Here is a 16,364-nt window from a genome sequence, read left to right on the forward strand (position 1 = left end):
CTTGAGTTTGATCCTCAGTACTAGAATCTTTATTCCTCATTAACAAGAGTCCTCAAGAGTTACCTCCCTCTGCAATCCTCTTTTATCCCTGGAATGACCTTTCCTATAACCAGCCCCATGTTCCCTATGAAGATGGGTCCTACTACCTCTCCCTTCTCTAAACTCTCATTTGGCTCTTAATATACACATATTCCACTTTCAAACACTTTTCTGGATCTGTATCTTCATGTCCCAGACAAAACCACTAGTTTCTTAAGAACAGATTCTGTTGTAATTAGATATAAATTCAATCGCACCTAGTTTGAGATGGTTGCTCAATCAATATTTCCTAATTACTGATTGAGTATCAGACACAGTTGAAAACATGAGTTAGTGAACCAAAAATGTCTTAGTTTCTGTAACGGTAGGCAGAGCCTACCATTTGTCTAAAGACCTCAGAATGAGCACTCTCTGAGTAATAAACCCCACAAATTGGATATTTGTGTAGATCCAAAGAGATCAACATCTCAGAAGAAATTCTAGTCTCTGAGAGCAACGGGATTTTCAGAAACTGCTCGTTTTGTTTTGTTTTTTTGAATTTAAAGAGGCCTAAGGAAGTTGAAACATCCACAGACTTCTTTCTAAAAAGAAGCAATCACAAGAGCTCCTTAAATTTCTCTTGCATCGTCAAATGGCCCTTGAAACAACCTTAGAGATAGAGCGGGCAGTTATTAAACCCCAAGGGGTACAGAAGGCTAGATTAACTCTTTTCCAACTTACTTCATTAGAGCACATCAACACACTACATATTTCTGGACTTTATAGGATTATACAATTCCTAAGAAGTTGGTTTCTAGAGTGCCTAGTCCTATGAAAGATGCTGAAAACTTTCTCTCTGGCATTTTGTAATCCACTCGAACTCTTATTTTAATTACCTGAAGCCTTCCCACGAAGTCTTTCAGATCCACTAGGTCAAGTCCAGAATTCTACAAGGATCCCAAGCCATGACCTTCATAGCCATGTATAATTAACGGAACCAACTCTAAAATGCCTCACACTGTAGTCACTACGGCAAAAATCGCTTAGGTTTTTCTGTAGGTCGCCGACCAACCACTCCTTTGCCTCTGCATTTTAGGGTCTGGAACTAAGACTCCATTGACTTTGGCATCTGGGTTCTTTTCTAATACCCGAGAACGCTGACTAGAAAACTGTCAGAAATAAAGAGTTAGTCCCCGAAATGGGGCTCCGTTTCTCTCTGATCCTGCCAGTCCCCTAAGGCAGACGCAGGAATTTCCCTCTCGCTTCGGCCTAAACTCCGACAGTCTCGGTCCTACAGACAGGATTCTTTTCCTGCATTCTGTGCATCAGACATAATGATTTTGATTCGTATATTTAAACTATGGGGACCAAGAGACGGAACAGTCAGAACACAAGCGCTGAGACAATTTTTCCTGTCAGGGACCTCGGGTCAAGAGATGCCTTCCTCGGGATGTCTCAGTTGCAGTTACAACTTGAAGAGTTAAAACAAAAATCCCCTACATCGGAGGCAATTCAGAGTCCCTTGCAGCAAAGTTGCCCCACCACCTATGCGTCCCTCCAGGACTACACCAGTCTTCAGCTCGCCGTCAGCGCTCTCCTCAGCTCAAGACTTCCGGAAATAATAGGAACTACCCGGGCTCGGGGTGGGGGTGGGGGGGTGGGACTTGGTCTCCAGGCAACGGCAACGGCAACTGCGATAGGCCGAACCGCCTACAACTGAGCCCAATGGCCAGACGCCTTGTCAACGCTCAGCGAGGCGACTGCGGCTGCGCGGGAGATTCGAATCGACGGTGCTACTTGCACTCCGTGTAGTTGGACCTGCTGCCGGCCCTCGTCCTTTAGAGATGGATAACCCGGAAAATGTCTTTCAGTAAGTGACCGTCTGATGGGGTGGAGGCGAAGCGAGGTCTTTATCCCCGGCTACGGGCCCCCGAGGGGCTAGGTGGCCCTGTTCCGCAGCCCGGCCCGGTCCGCCCCTCACCAGCCTCTTCCTACCCGCTTCGCCCCTTTCCGGGGCTTTGGAGTTTATCCCACCCTGACCGGGCTGCACTCCTCGGTCACCCGTGTGGCAGGTGGTCGGTCACCTCTGGCACCCCGCTGTCGTCCGTCCAGCGCTGCCCTAGTGACCGTTTGGAGGGATTTGGGCATTTTGTGAGGCCCTCGGAGACCTTGTTTATTCCGTTAGGAACCCCCACTGGACAGATAGCCTCTGGAAGAAACATGTCCATCCATCAGAAACTCAAACCTTGTGTGATTTAGGTTTTGTGAGAAAGTTTCAAAACCTCGTATTTAAAAATTCTCCTACAGTAGGAAATTTACACTGCTGCCTTATCGATGACCCTAGCGTTACTTTTGAAGTCTTTGGATGCACTTTATAGGACAAAAAAAATGCTTTTCTTATTGCTGAGCTATTTATGCTAGCTTCCTAACAATTTTTAATTTTTTCTCACATTTGTTTTATGGCTTAGGAGACTGACTGTCTAGCCTATGATTAAAAGGCACTTAAAAACGATTAAATCACATGTGAAGGTAAAACGTGTTCATTTTATCGGTTCTTTTGTGATCAGAAGACTAAGGTTGTTAATATAGTGAAAACAAGTCTGTTTGCTTTAAGATTTTTTTCCCTTAACCTTCATTATAACCAATAAAGTATTCTCTTTTGGAAGCTTTATAACTCTCAACTCCCCCCCCCCCCACACACACACCCTTGTAAAGGGAAATAAGATATGTCTGACCTTATTTTGGCCTGTGAAAAACTGATTTGCTCTGGTGAACCCGGTATTGTGTGTAGTATTTAAGCAATTTTTCTGGGGAATGTGCTTGGTGTGAAAACATGAAAGGTTTACCCTGGGCAAATGTTATATGCATATTACACATATTTTAGGGAAAAGGTTCTGACATAAGGATTTTTCCTCTTGTGAAACGTGAGAGAGATTCAATGTACAGGCAAGTACTTTTAAATTTTAAAAATAATGTATTTATGTGATTTTTTTTTAAAAAAAGATTTAGAAAAGTATTTACAGAACTCTTATACTTACTTGTCTTCTCTACTCCATCATGTATAACCGTTTTTCTAGTTTATTTTTCAAATGTTCCTTTTTGAAAATGTAAATACTTATGTATATATAGTTTGTGTGCTTATATGTGTATCTAAATTTCCTGCCTTGTCTCACATAAAATATAGTACAGCAACACTGCTTTTTTTGCATAACAATATCTTGGAGATTTCTGTGAATACAGCATGGTGGCACACATCTGAAATTCTAGCACTCAGGAAGTTGAGGCAGGAGAATCTCAGTATTGAGGCCACCCTGGGCTACATAGTAAGACTCGTCTCCAAAAAGAAAAAAAAGAGAGAAAAGAAAGAATGAATGAAAAAAAGAATGAAAAAAACTTTTATTTTTTTTTTACAACTGCATAATATTTCACATACCATAATTAATCTAAACAGTCTTCTATCAGTAAATGCTTGGATTGCCGACAATCTTGTTATTACAAATAGTATTGTGGCAAAGAAAAAATGTGCATCTGGCATTTTGCCTGTACACAGCTGTATCTGTTTTCTGGATTCCCAGAGATGGGTTTGCTGGATCACAAGCAAATCCATTTGTGATTTTGGTAGATATAGTGGCCCCCTCTTACCTAGAGTTTCACTTTCCATGATTTCAGTTATCTGTAGCCAGTTGTCATCCAAACATTTTAAATGAAAAATTCCAGAAACAAACAATTGTGAGTCCTAAGTTGTGTGCTATACTAAGTAGCCTCAGGAATTCCTGCATCTTCTTGCACTGCTCTGTCCCACCTGGGAAGTGAATCATTCCTTTGTCCACTATATTCAAGTTGTACAGCTACCTGCCTGCTAGACACTCAGTAGCCTCAGTTATCAGATCTGTCTGTTATGGTATCTGCGGAGCTTGTGCTCAAGTAAACCTTATTTTACTAAATAATGGTCCCAAAGCACAAGAGTGGTGTTGCTGGCAATTCACATATGCCAAAGAGAATCCATAATGTGCTTCCTTTAAATGAAAAGGTGAATAAAAGTATTTCACTTAATATGAAAAGAAAAATAATTGTATGCTGAGGTTGCTAAGATATATGGTAAGAATGAATCTTCTATCCATGAAATTGTGAAAGAAGAATAAATAAATGTGTGCTAGTTTTGCTGTCATACTTCAAACTTCAAGGGTTATAGCTATCATGTATGATAAGTACTTATCTAGGAAGTAAATTAAATTTAGGGGTGGAATACATGAACAGAAAAAGTGTTCCAAATGACAGCAGTGTGTTGCACCAGAAAGCAGTGGGCCTGTAGGAATACTTCACCAAGGGGTCCTCTGATACAAGTGACACATTTACTGCAAGTAAGAGATGGTTACAGGGATTCAAGAATAGTTTGGGACTGAAAGCTACAAGAATTAATTGGAGTGATTGCATCTGCTGAAGAAATTGCTGTCATATTTCCAGCAGTTGAAGAAGTTGATTAAGGAGAAAGAACACCATCCAAAGAAAGTATTAAATTGTTTTATCTTATTATTGATTATTGGTGTTAACCTCTTATGGTGCCTTATTTGTCAATTAAATTATATTACTGGTACATATGTAAAATTTGTAAATCAAACCTTATTACAAATATATATATACACATATAGTATATGAAAAAGCATAGTATGGATGTGGTTTAGTACTATACATGGTTTCAGGCATCCAGTAGCAGTCTTAGACAAAGGGGGACTATTATATTGCCAATTTGCTTGGCCAACTTTGGGCACCCTCTTACCTGCCTGCAAGCAAGATGTGAAAACCCCTGCTTGTCATTGCTTACACACTCTTGGGACTTTTTCTTTTTTTTTTTAGTTTTCCCAATCTATGGGATGAGAAGTCATATCTCATTGAGGTGAATTTTTCTTATGAAAGAGGTTGAACATCTTTTCAAGTTTGAGACCCATTTGTATTTCTGTGAAATGCTTTTTTTTTAATGCCTTCATCTCTTTTTTCATAATTGGGTTGATAGGTATTTTTTACTCTCTCAATTTTTAAAAATCCCTTTGTTATCTCAGCTTTCTCTTTCAACCCTGCTTGTCAGTTCTTAAATTTGTTTTGTTTAGTTTATATGTACGAGCTTTTTATTAGCATACATTGTAGTTGATTTTAGGGAGAGAGGGTTCTTTGAGACAGGGTCTCGCTATGTAGTTTAGACTGGTCTTGAACTCACCATGTAGCCAGGCTACCCTCAAACTCGAGGAGATACTCCTGCCCTCAGCCTTCCAAGTGCTGGGATTAAACACATGTGGCACCGTGCCTAGCTATAGTTTATTTTTATGTAGTTTTTTTCTATTCAGACTTCTGAATTTTGAGTCCAAAGGTACGCAGGTTTCATTTGTATACTTAAACATTAGCTAGAAGAAAGTGTTGTTTAAGATTTTCCCTCAACTTTCTGAAGTTCCTTAATGAGTCCCTGGAATAAACTGACCATGAATTAAGAGAAAAGGCAAAAAAATTTTATGTGCAAATTCACAGGTACCTCAAAATAAAACAGAAATGAAAGCTCGCCTCAGAGAAAGTCTGTGGTTTACTTCACTAATGTGAATTGATGTAAATTTCCTTTATAGAAGAATAGCTTTTCGGAGCCATTCCTGTTGGTAGTTTCTCTGTGAACAACCAACTCAAAATATGCCAGAGAAGTCACCTACAAAAATAATGCTTTTAAATTCCCTTAAAAAAAACCTTATAATTTCTCAGATAGAAAACCTAAGTGTCTTTCTTAACTTGCTTCTCACACCTAGAATGTGGTAAGCCACATTCTCTCCTTCTCTAACACATGTGCCAGATTACACACTATACTATCCCAATCTATTTCAACTCAGCAATCATTGGGCTTCTGGAATAGCTTCCTAACTGGTTTCCACTTCTGTTGCTGCCACCACCACCTACTCTTGGAAGAACCAAATACACATTTTAAAATGCAAATTAGAACTTACTACCTCACCTTCCTGTGCTGTCACATTTAAGTCATGGTTCTTTCTTTGTCCCTGGAAGAGGCTAGTTCCTGAAGATTTTTGGGCCTTGACTGTTTCTCCCAGCATAGCTGTGTGGCTTTCTCACACCGATCAAAGGTCACCCCTCAAAAAGCTGTGGTTGAATATGTGTGAGTAAAGAAAGCGGAGTTCTCTGGGAGCTCTGGTTACTGGTTAATTTATGAGTATTTCCACCATCGCTCTTTTTCAGGGACAATGTGTTACACTGGGGCCCAGGAAGCAAACTATCTGGAATCTCCAAGTTGTAGTAACCAGGCTGCTACCCTCACTCACAAGCTCTGGTGACTGGTTGGTTTATGAGTATTTCCACCATCGCTCTTTTTCAGGGACAATGTGTTACACTGGGGCCCAGGAAGCAAACTGTATCTGCAGTCTCCAAGTTGGAGTAACCAGGCTGCCACCCTCACTCACAAGCCCTCTTTGGATCTGTCCAGCCCTGCCTCAGACAGGCTCCTAGGAAACAAGGGGAAGGGTCTGAGCAAGGCCACACCTTAATGTCACTGTTAGAAGAAAGAGCAGCAAGCTTCCTATCTCTGCCCACTGGTGGTAGTAACACTGGGGACCAGGGAGAGAAGGAGACTCAAACTTTGTTGTAGAGAAGCACTGACTATTTCTGAATTTTTGACTACTTCTGAATGAATGCTTTCTTAAATTTTATATATCATTTGTGTTGATATTTAAATTTCTGTTTAAAAATATATAAATACATATATGATGAAATATATCTTTTGCCCTTAGGAATTATCTCTAATATCCTATGTGTACACTTTTCTTCTAGAATGTTTGAAGCCCATATGCAGAGCTATAAGGGCAATGACCCACTTGGCGAATGGGAAAGGTTAGCATTTAGTTTTTTTGTTTTGTTTTTTTCCTTTATACCAACCATTTGCTACAGTATAAAAAAATTAACATTGTTCTATTTTTCTAGTTATATGCAATGGGTAGAAGAGAATTTTCCTGATAATAAAGAATACTTGGTAATGTTATTAGAACATTTAATGAAGGAGTTTTTAGATAAGAAGAAATACCACAGTGACCCAAGATTCATCAGTTATTGTTTAAAATTTGTGAGTATACTTTCAGATGGATAACAAATCTAAAATTATATTGTACTTTTGCTTTTTTTCCCTAGATTTTAAGATCATTTTAAATTGCCTTTTAATTATTTTATTTTAATTCTTTATTTATAGTCATAAATTTTTAAAAGTTGTATGGCCAGAAATGTGTATTTTTGGAGCCTTGTCTTCTGTATTATGGAGCTAGTAATTTAATCTAAAAAACCCTCTTTATTTCAAGTGTGTAAATGTTCTGACATTAAATAGAAACAAAAAAAATTAAAGTTTATTGTCTAGGATGTATGCTTGGGGGAGGGAGCATAAGCAGACACTCTCAGGTTCTTAAAGGGTTTTGGGGAGTAAAATAAATTCATTGTGGTATAGTAATGAAAATTTTAATTCTCAAAAACTGAATTTAGTACTAAAAGGAGAATGCCTCAGGTTGTAAATACTGGTGCTCTTTAATCTGGAATAAAGATGTGAGGACTTGAGTAATGGAATCATGAATGGAATAGATAGGGTAAATACGAACTTGTTCATGAAAATACAATTACTACAGTTAGAGGCACCCTGTGGAACTTGAGTAAGCTCAGATTAAGACAAAATAATGCTTTATATAATGGGTTATTATAGACCCCACTATCTTGAGAAATAGTGTAATTTGGGGGTAATTGAATGTCGAGGAAGTAAATGAACCTAACCTGTGTCTTTGCCGTCTGTCCTTGGGCCTCCATGAAGACTAAACGGTAGAGGCTGGCTGCATCTGGACCAGACCTACATTAGGAGTTCCACTGTTCTTATGTCTTTTTATTTTTCTTAGTATATTTATTTTAAATTGGCATAATAAGTGTACATATTTATGAGGTACCATGAGATATTTGCATACATGTATACAGAATGTAATGATCAGACCAGGACAATTGACATATTTATCACTTCAGACATTTATTTTTATGTTGAAAACATTCAAAACCCTCTCTACTAACTATTATGAATATAAAATTCTCACTCAGTTATCCTACTTTTCTACAGAAAGTAGTTATTGTTCCTCCTGTCCAGTTGTACCCCTGTACCTGTTAACCGGCCTCTCTCTACCCCTACCTCATTGTTCTTACATGCTCTGTGTTCCTATAGGCTGAGTACAACAGTGACCTTCATCAATTTTTTGAGTTTCTGTACAACCAGGGGATTGGAACCCAGTCTTCTCCTCTGTACATATCCTGGGCCAGGCATCTGGAAGCCCAAGGACAGCTGCAGCATGCCAGTGCCATTTTTCGGAGAGGAATTCAAAACCAGGCTGAACCTAGAGAGCTATTGCAACAGCAGTACAGGTAGTTCCAAATAGAGCTTACAATGTTTTCTACCTTGAAATGGAACATTTGCTCTTAAAAATTATATTGTTATCTATTTATATAAGGAAATCCTAGTGAAAAATATGGTCAATACAGAGTAGTGTAAAGAACTGCCTAGAAATATTACTCTCAGCATGTTAGTGCATTTCTTTTCAATAGCTTTTCCTGTGCCCATGTGTGTCCTTGTTTATTTATTTTAGCAGTGAATCATACCGAATGTCTGGTTATACATACTGAGCTTTGTACTGCTCTTAAGAAATTATGGACTTTTAAATTACTTCTAAAGTGCTTGTGAAGTCTGTCACAAAGTTGTGTCATAATTTAACCATTCTCCAATTGGACATTTAAGTTATTTACAATATTTTGGTTTTTATAAAGAAAAACAATCTTAATCTGTTTTCTGTTGTTCTAAATGAACACCACAGACGGAATAATTTATAAAGAATAAAAATTTGTTCAGCTCAGTTATATAGGCTGGGAGGTCCAAGGTCAAGAGGTCACATCTGGAGGGGGCCTTCTTGTCGATGGGGACTCTCTGGAGTCTCCAAGCAGCACAGGGCATCACAAGATGGTAAGAGACAGAGCCAAACTAGCATTTATAACAAGCCCACTGGAGATAACCCATTATCCTGTGAATAGAACTAGCCTGTTCAGAAAGGCAGAACCCTCATGCCTAACCATTTCTTAATGCCTCACAGTGGGGATTAAATCTCAACATGAGTTTTGGTGGAGTCATTCAAACCATAGCAAACAATAAATATCATGATTAATACCCTTTTTTTCACCATTTTAAATTGGGGGCAGTTAAATGAACCTCATTTGGGAAATTTTTAAAATACAGAAAACTAAATTAGCACGAGCAACCTTTCTGTATTTTCATTGGCTTTGTTTTGTTGTTCTTGTTACAGGATTGTAAAGCATGCTTTACATCATGCTACGTAAGCAGCTTTGTATTAAGGTCTTTTCTCTTTTTTCATAAAAGTATTTTTAATATATTTTCTATTTTTATCTACTTCCTTCTGATAGATTCTCAAAATTGTAGGTATTGCACCAAAGGGTATGGAAAGAGTTTTAAGCCTTGTGGTGCATATAATCAAACCACCTATTCAAAGGCTGTCCCCGTTTTTCACTGTCTTCTCAGCAGAATTAGAGACCTATTATCCTTTGCATCCTTTGCCAGCATTTAATATAATCACTTTTTTCAACTTTGCTGTAGTGCTTGTGCTTTGAAAACTTTATTATGAGAATTTTTGAACATACATGAAAAATTAACAAACCTCTATTTCTAGTTCATCTGCTTTTAATAATTATTAACATTTGATGAGTAATTTAAAGCAGACCTAAAACAGCAAAATATTTTAGTCCAAACACTACCACCTCCAAAAGATTATTTCTTACAGAATTTTATTCCATAATCACACCTAACAAAAAATGATTCTTTAATATTATCTGTTTTTCAATCTTTTCCCATCTGTGAAGTGGTTTCATTACCATTGGTTTGTTAGGATTAAGAGCCAAATAAGGTTTAGCATTTGGCTGTACATCCCTTTATAACATGCACTCTTACTTGCATTACTCAAAAATGTTAGGCTTGAGAGTTGCACATTATTTGACAGAGTTGATGTGTAAAAAATAGCATGAAGTGACATATTTGAGAAGTTCTCACAAAGCATGAATGATATTTTGAAGGAGTGGTCTTAAATTTTGTACTTTTAAGCTTTTCTTCCAAGCATTATCTTCATTTTGTCCAGATATATAAAATGCCTCAGGTATGAATTAAAACACCTGTGTTATAATATTTGCAGCCTTGATACATGGAAAAAGAAACATTTCTTATGTGAATTTGAAAAATACTGACATAACAAGTCAAAAGGAGGAATAAGTATATTGGATATAAAGATATTCCTGGAATTTTATTTTATTTTATTTTATTTTTTTGGTACTGGGGATCAAACTCAGGACCTTGTGCTTGCCAGGCAGGCATTATCCCACTGAGCTAAATCCCTGGGCCTGGAATTTTATTTTTTGATTTTGAAGCAAACCTGAAATTCAATTTTACCTTCTCTCTCAACCATTGTCTTTATTAGGTTATAATAAACTGTCTATTGTATTAGGTTTCCACCTTAAAACAGGCATATGTTAAACTATAAATTTATAATCTGTATTGATGTCTTTTCTACTATTATTAGGTTATTTCAGACACACCTAACTGAAACCCATTTGCCAGCTGAAGGTAAGATAATACTTTCTAAAATTTCTAGATTGTTGATAAAAATTTCTAAATTTTTGATTTAGTGTCTAATTTTTTCCCTTAGAAATCAAATCCATCTATTATATACATATACCAACTCCCCACAATAATGTAATCATTATATACTGCAAACATGTACTAATGAAGGAGTCATATCCACCTAGTATTTACAAATTATACTGTCTTCCAGGAAATAGGAAGGCACTCAGATAGTAACACTGCCCCTTAAATAACCCTACACAGCAGGAACTCTGTCTCAGTACTTTAAAAGAGAAAACCAACAACCCAATCTTGAAGATTTCACCATATTTGAGGGATTAAAAAAAAAAAATCAAGTTTGCCCAAAATAGAGGATAGTGCAGACTCCATGTGTTGTGAATTGAATGAGATGTCTTTAATGCAACTTTTAGGACATAATGGCCTTTTATTTTTCTTGTAGAAATAAAGATCATATTTCAGGAATAAGCATTGGCTCTCCTAGCCTGCTTAAAATACCTAGTTAGGTTTTACATTTCTTTCAGCTATTTCCTCGAACATTTTTAATTGGTCAGAAAATGGTCTCTAATACTTTTCTAAAAAGAGTTTTAGTTCATTTTGTGAGATTTTGTAAATAAGTTGATTTTTTTTTAATGCTGTTTACTGAAAGATCAAGAGAATGTATTGTGATAATTTTATTTAATATGATTTTTCTCTTATTTTTTATTTCATCTTCTTTTCTTTCATAGCTAGAATCTCAGAACCTCTGCATAATGCTCAAATTAAAAACCAAATGGTAACATCAAAATCAAGTCCAGTAAAGAACTCAGCCTGTGTTTCTAAGAATCAGGTAACAATGTTATAGGCTATAGAGAAACTAGGAATGGTACTAAAAAGCCATCCTAGCTGCCTTCCGTATCCACTACATTATGTTTCTTTAACCATGTGACTAACCCATCAGCTACCTGTTTCCATGGCAGCTTTCTGGGCCTGTTGTCATCTTCCCGTGCTTAACTTAATAATAATTTGTTATTGAGCCTAGGACCCCTACTACACAACCTCCTATCTTTACTTCCTCCCCAACAACTCCTGTCCTACCAATGCCCTCTCCTTCCTGTTCTGCTGGGCTCTTTCATAGACCCAGACTCAGCATTTCCCTGGATCTGAACCCTGCCTAAAAGTCCCAGACCTTCAACCAGGCCTTTGATACTCCTAGGCAACTGTGTTTCCAGTATCCCAGATCACCCTTTATATGTGTTTTTAATGTCTCCCCTCTTCTTTCTTTTGATATGCTAGATTATAATAATTTTAAGCTTCCTTTTACTCTCCTCAAACTTGGGACCTATCTACCTCTAACTTCTCTCTCATAAGCTGGAAAAAATACTGTACTATTTTGACAGGGGAGCAGAAATTATCAGATGACATCTTTTAATTTTCTGTCACCCATCAGTAAATACAACTGCATCATTCCCTGCCATTCCAGTGGGGAAGCATAGCCTTCCACTTATGCCTGTTTTTAATCCTCACAGAGATTTGTTTCCCCTGTGAAGAGCTTTTCTTCTCTGGCAGCTTATCAACATGTGAAAATGCTCAAGTCTCTCCTCCCCTCCACTTTGTTTCAAAGCTTTCTTACCAAGGACCTCCTTGAATTTTAATCTAATGGAGATGTTTCTGTTTTACTAATATAACACTTTTCCAAATGTAGACTATTGTACTGGGCATTAAATCCATGCTAGCCAAGTGTATTACCACTAAACTACACCCCATCTCTTTTTATTTTTTGAGACAGACTCTTGATAAATTGCCTAGGCTGGTCTTGAACTTAACAATCCTTCTGCCTCAGCCTCCCAAGTACACACCTGGGATAACAAGTATGCACCACCATGCTTGGCACATTTCTCACTTTTATAGATAGTACAAACTGTCTTGATTTGATTTTCATCCTATACATGCTTGCCAACCTTCTTACTTATTCCTACATCCCCTGTCTAAGCTTTTTAGACAGAAGAAATGGGTCTCATTGATGGTCATATTTTCCCAGACCTAGCTCATTGTGTAACATGTGTGAAGTGTTCAATAAATACTTGTTTAGAGAATGAATGCTATGCTAATATTGGGAACTTTCGAGGATATAGTAATACCAAAAGAGAAATTTAATTTTTTTTAAAGTTGCTTTCTTATTGGGCCTAAGAAAATTTAAAAGGCCCCTTCCTCTTGAGCATTTTCATATTGATTTGTGAAGTAATTTGGATGAAGATTGCTTTTCAGTAACTGAATGTTCATGTTTGTTTTCTATCTTTTAGGGTTCAGAACTTTCCAGAATGATACCTTCAGCTTCTGATAAAGAATCAAATATGCAAGTACAATCAGTGCATTGCTCTAGTATTTGTATTCCTTCCAGAGTTCCTTTAGTACATTGTTGCAAATAATGTTTTTAGTATATGTGCTGCCGAAGCAAGCACTGCAAATAATGTTTTTTTCTCTGTAGGGAACAAAGGGTGATCGTGATTTCTAAATCAGAATACTCCACACACTCATCTTCGGCCGCAAAAGCTGATGTTCAGCAAGTTGTTATGTACTGCAAGGAGAAGCTTATTTGTGGAGACTCAGAATTTTCCTTTGAAGAACTAAGAGCCCAGAAATACAACCAACGGAGGAAGCATGAACAATGGGGTGCTTGCAGTCTTATATTTTCAGATGACTTAACATAATAAGTGATTACATTTTTGATTGAATAATTGACTCTGCTGACTCAGCAAAAACCGTCTCCAGCTCATCCTATCACAAACCTAGAAACCTTTGTTAAACACACACATAGCAGCCCTGTTTTTCCAAGAACTAAACTCATGTCTTGATAGCAGAACTCATGGTTAAAATAGCACTAAAATAGATATCCATGCCAGTGTTACCGTATCTTTAGTGCAATAAGATATTTTAAAGTTTTTAAGTATTATCTCTATGGATTTGAACTATTACGTATAATAATTCTAAACCTGTATGTCACTATTTGTACTGTGAGAGGATTAGGTTGGGAACTGAAGCTCAGAAAGAGATTTTCCAAATTCTGTACCTACTACAAACAAAATATGATTGGGAATCCTCTGATCAAAGTGCCATGTCATTTATGGCTATAGAGTAGATTGAATTTTGTTCCTCCCAGAGAAAAATGTGTGCCTTAGCATCAGTGTTTGCATTTGGTTTTTACTGTAACAACATAGACCTTAGGGAGAGGAAAATGAACCTTTGTTTCCACTTAGGGTTTTTATGTCATCTCTGTTAATTGAACTATATCCATCTGTGAGCCTTTCTTTTGTTCATTACTCTTTATATTTGGTCAACAACAGAACACTCATGGAGGATCCATTTGGGAATTTGGTTTATTGATTTTTGGTTTTTGAGACAGGGTCTCACTATGTAATCCAGGCTGGCCTTGAACTCACTGTGTAGCACAAGCTGGCCTCAAACTCATGGCGATCCTCCTGCCTCAGGCTCCCAAGTGCTAGGATTACAGGTGTGCCCCATCACACCTGGCTGAAAGACCCATTTTGGGTAGTACATGCATAATGTTATCTTTCATGTGCTATATGACTTAAAGTTCCAGCCAGACCCCAGTTTGTCTGGGGTGTGGCCAGGGGAGCCAGTTACTGGAAGTAGGACTGGATCTTTAGTGCACTTTTCTTTTATTTCTTAGAAAGTACCTAGAGAATTCTTATCTTTTAAAACCTGAAATGAAAAATCATTTTTAAATGACTTGCACAATCATGATTATTTTATGAAAAGGTTTAGTATTCTACTGTGCTATTTCCAAATATACTATTGATCACTATAAATTTGTATAGCCTATATGCCCTGAATTTAATAGTAACTATGCTGAGGGCAAGTAAAGATTATAATTAAAAGGTAATGCAAATTTCAGTCATGAAATCTAATAAACATTGAAAATATCTTTTACTCACTTTGCATGTTTTCCTCTAGTGACCTGGATTGAAGGTTTACATACAAACCATTTTTTTACTCTTTCCTAAAGGAAATGAAGACAGACATTATATGAAAAAGAAAGAAGCAAATGCTTTTGAAGAACAACTGTTAAAACAGAAAATGGATGCACTCCACAGGAAATTGCATCAAGTGGTGGAGCTATCCCACGAGGACCTGCCCGCTCTCCAGGAAAGCTCTGAGGTATGTATGTGCTCTTCACTGGCACATCCTGTGCTCAGCATGGTGATTGTTGTGCTCTTGCCTTGTTTTTAGAGGTAATTCTCATTTAGTTAATAACTTTCCAAATTTTCAAAATAATTTGACACAGATTTTCAAAATACAGAATGAGCAAAGGAATATATTTTCATATATGTGTATGTGCACGAGTTTATATATTCACCTATTAGTGTGTATAGTTCTTTTTTCTGGCTTTTGTACAATGAATACATTACATAGTGAGAATTTGAATATATGTAGTTATTGTCATCTAGATATATTTGCCATTGTTTCATGTCAGAAGAAGAGAAAAGGAGTGTTAGAGCCATATATATTTTCTTAAAATTATTAAAAGGTGGGACAGGTTGGGAAAAAATTTAAGCTATATAACAGTTACTAACTATTTAATACACTGTATATCCATCTATAGCATAGGATACCAGGAAGATAAATTAATAAATTACTGAAGTACATATTTCAAAAATTATAAAACATACATGACAATGATGACCTCTTAAAAATTGAATAAAAGATGTGTGTAAATGTAGGGATGTCTGTTATGTATGTGTATCAGGGTAAGCATTCATTAGTTTATGTATGTATACACACTTGTACATATATATCAATGAATGCTCATTGCTAATTGCTATAGCTTGCATTTTTATAGACATTTACAGTGCATGAAAACACAGAACTATGAGTACAGTTGGAGTTTCTGCATAATTAGGACTTATTTTTTGCTTTTTCTACCTAACATGTCTTACAGATCTGTCATTATTACTACAGAGAATTTCAGTTCCTTATATTGCAACATAGTGTAGCTCTTACCTAGCTTAGGTATAATAAGCTTCTTTTTACATATGAGATTGTTTCCCCAGAAAACATAGATGTAGAATTGCTGCCTTTGAAGTTCATGTACCTAAAATACTGTCAGTTTCTGCCTTATAAAAATTTAGCGTTTTACATTCACAACAAAAGTATGTAAAACTACTTATTTCTTACACACACATTGCTAACATTAACTATTTTAAATGTTTTCAACCACCTAATATAGGTTTGTTTGGTTTTTTGGTGGTACCAGGGATTGTTTTATGTTTTCTTATTTAATTTGGATTTATTTTCGTCTATAATTTATGTTTTCCCTGGATAATTGACTCATTACTTTTTTTTTCTTGGTACTTATCAGTCATTTATCCCCACATTGTGAGGAAACTAAAACTATACTTTCATTATATTCAAATGTATCATCTCTTGCATGTCTAATACCATCTTTTTTTGTTTTTTGCACTTTATTAAATTCTTTTATTGGTACATTGTAGGTATACAACACAATGACATTTCTCATTGGAAATTGTACCTTTATATAATGCATCTTGGTTTTTATTTTTTCCCCATTCCTAGCCCTCCCTTCGCACCCTCCACCCTTGCCTATTTACAAAGACTTTATTTCCATTTTTTCCATTTCTCATCATTTTTCCTTTCC

At 36.7% G+C, this 16,364-nt stretch overlaps 1 protein-coding gene across 1 annotated transcript in view; it reads left to right on the top strand.

Annotated features, from left to right (window-relative positions):
- The first annotated feature begins 1,756 nt into the window (after positions 1-1,756).
- Bub1 (BUB1 mitotic checkpoint serine/threonine kinase) overlaps positions 1,757-16,364 on the top strand; it is a 51,269-nt gene continuing 36,661 nt past the window's right edge. The window contains exons 1-9 of the mRNA XM_004844329.3: positions 1,757-1,888; positions 6,832-6,891; positions 6,982-7,120; positions 8,243-8,439; positions 10,650-10,693; positions 11,437-11,537; positions 12,991-13,043; positions 13,176-13,360; positions 14,715-14,866. Coding sequence (XP_004844386.2) covers positions 1,863-1,888; positions 6,832-6,891; positions 6,982-7,120; positions 8,243-8,439; positions 10,650-10,693; positions 11,437-11,537; positions 12,991-13,043; positions 13,176-13,360; positions 14,715-14,866 — 957 coding nt within the window. The 5' untranslated portion in view covers positions 1,757-1,862. The remainder of the gene's footprint in view (positions 1,889-6,831; positions 6,892-6,981; positions 7,121-8,242; positions 8,440-10,649; positions 10,694-11,436; positions 11,538-12,990; positions 13,044-13,175; positions 13,361-14,714; positions 14,867-16,364) is intronic.

This window comes from Heterocephalus glaber, unplaced genomic scaffold (assembly GCF_053883595.1).
Source record: "Heterocephalus glaber isolate CG9 unplaced genomic scaffold, H.glaber_assembly_v1.0 deba00000470, whole genome shotgun sequence".
Taxonomy (NCBI): Eukaryota; Metazoa; Chordata; class Mammalia; order Rodentia; family Bathyergidae; genus Heterocephalus; species Heterocephalus glaber.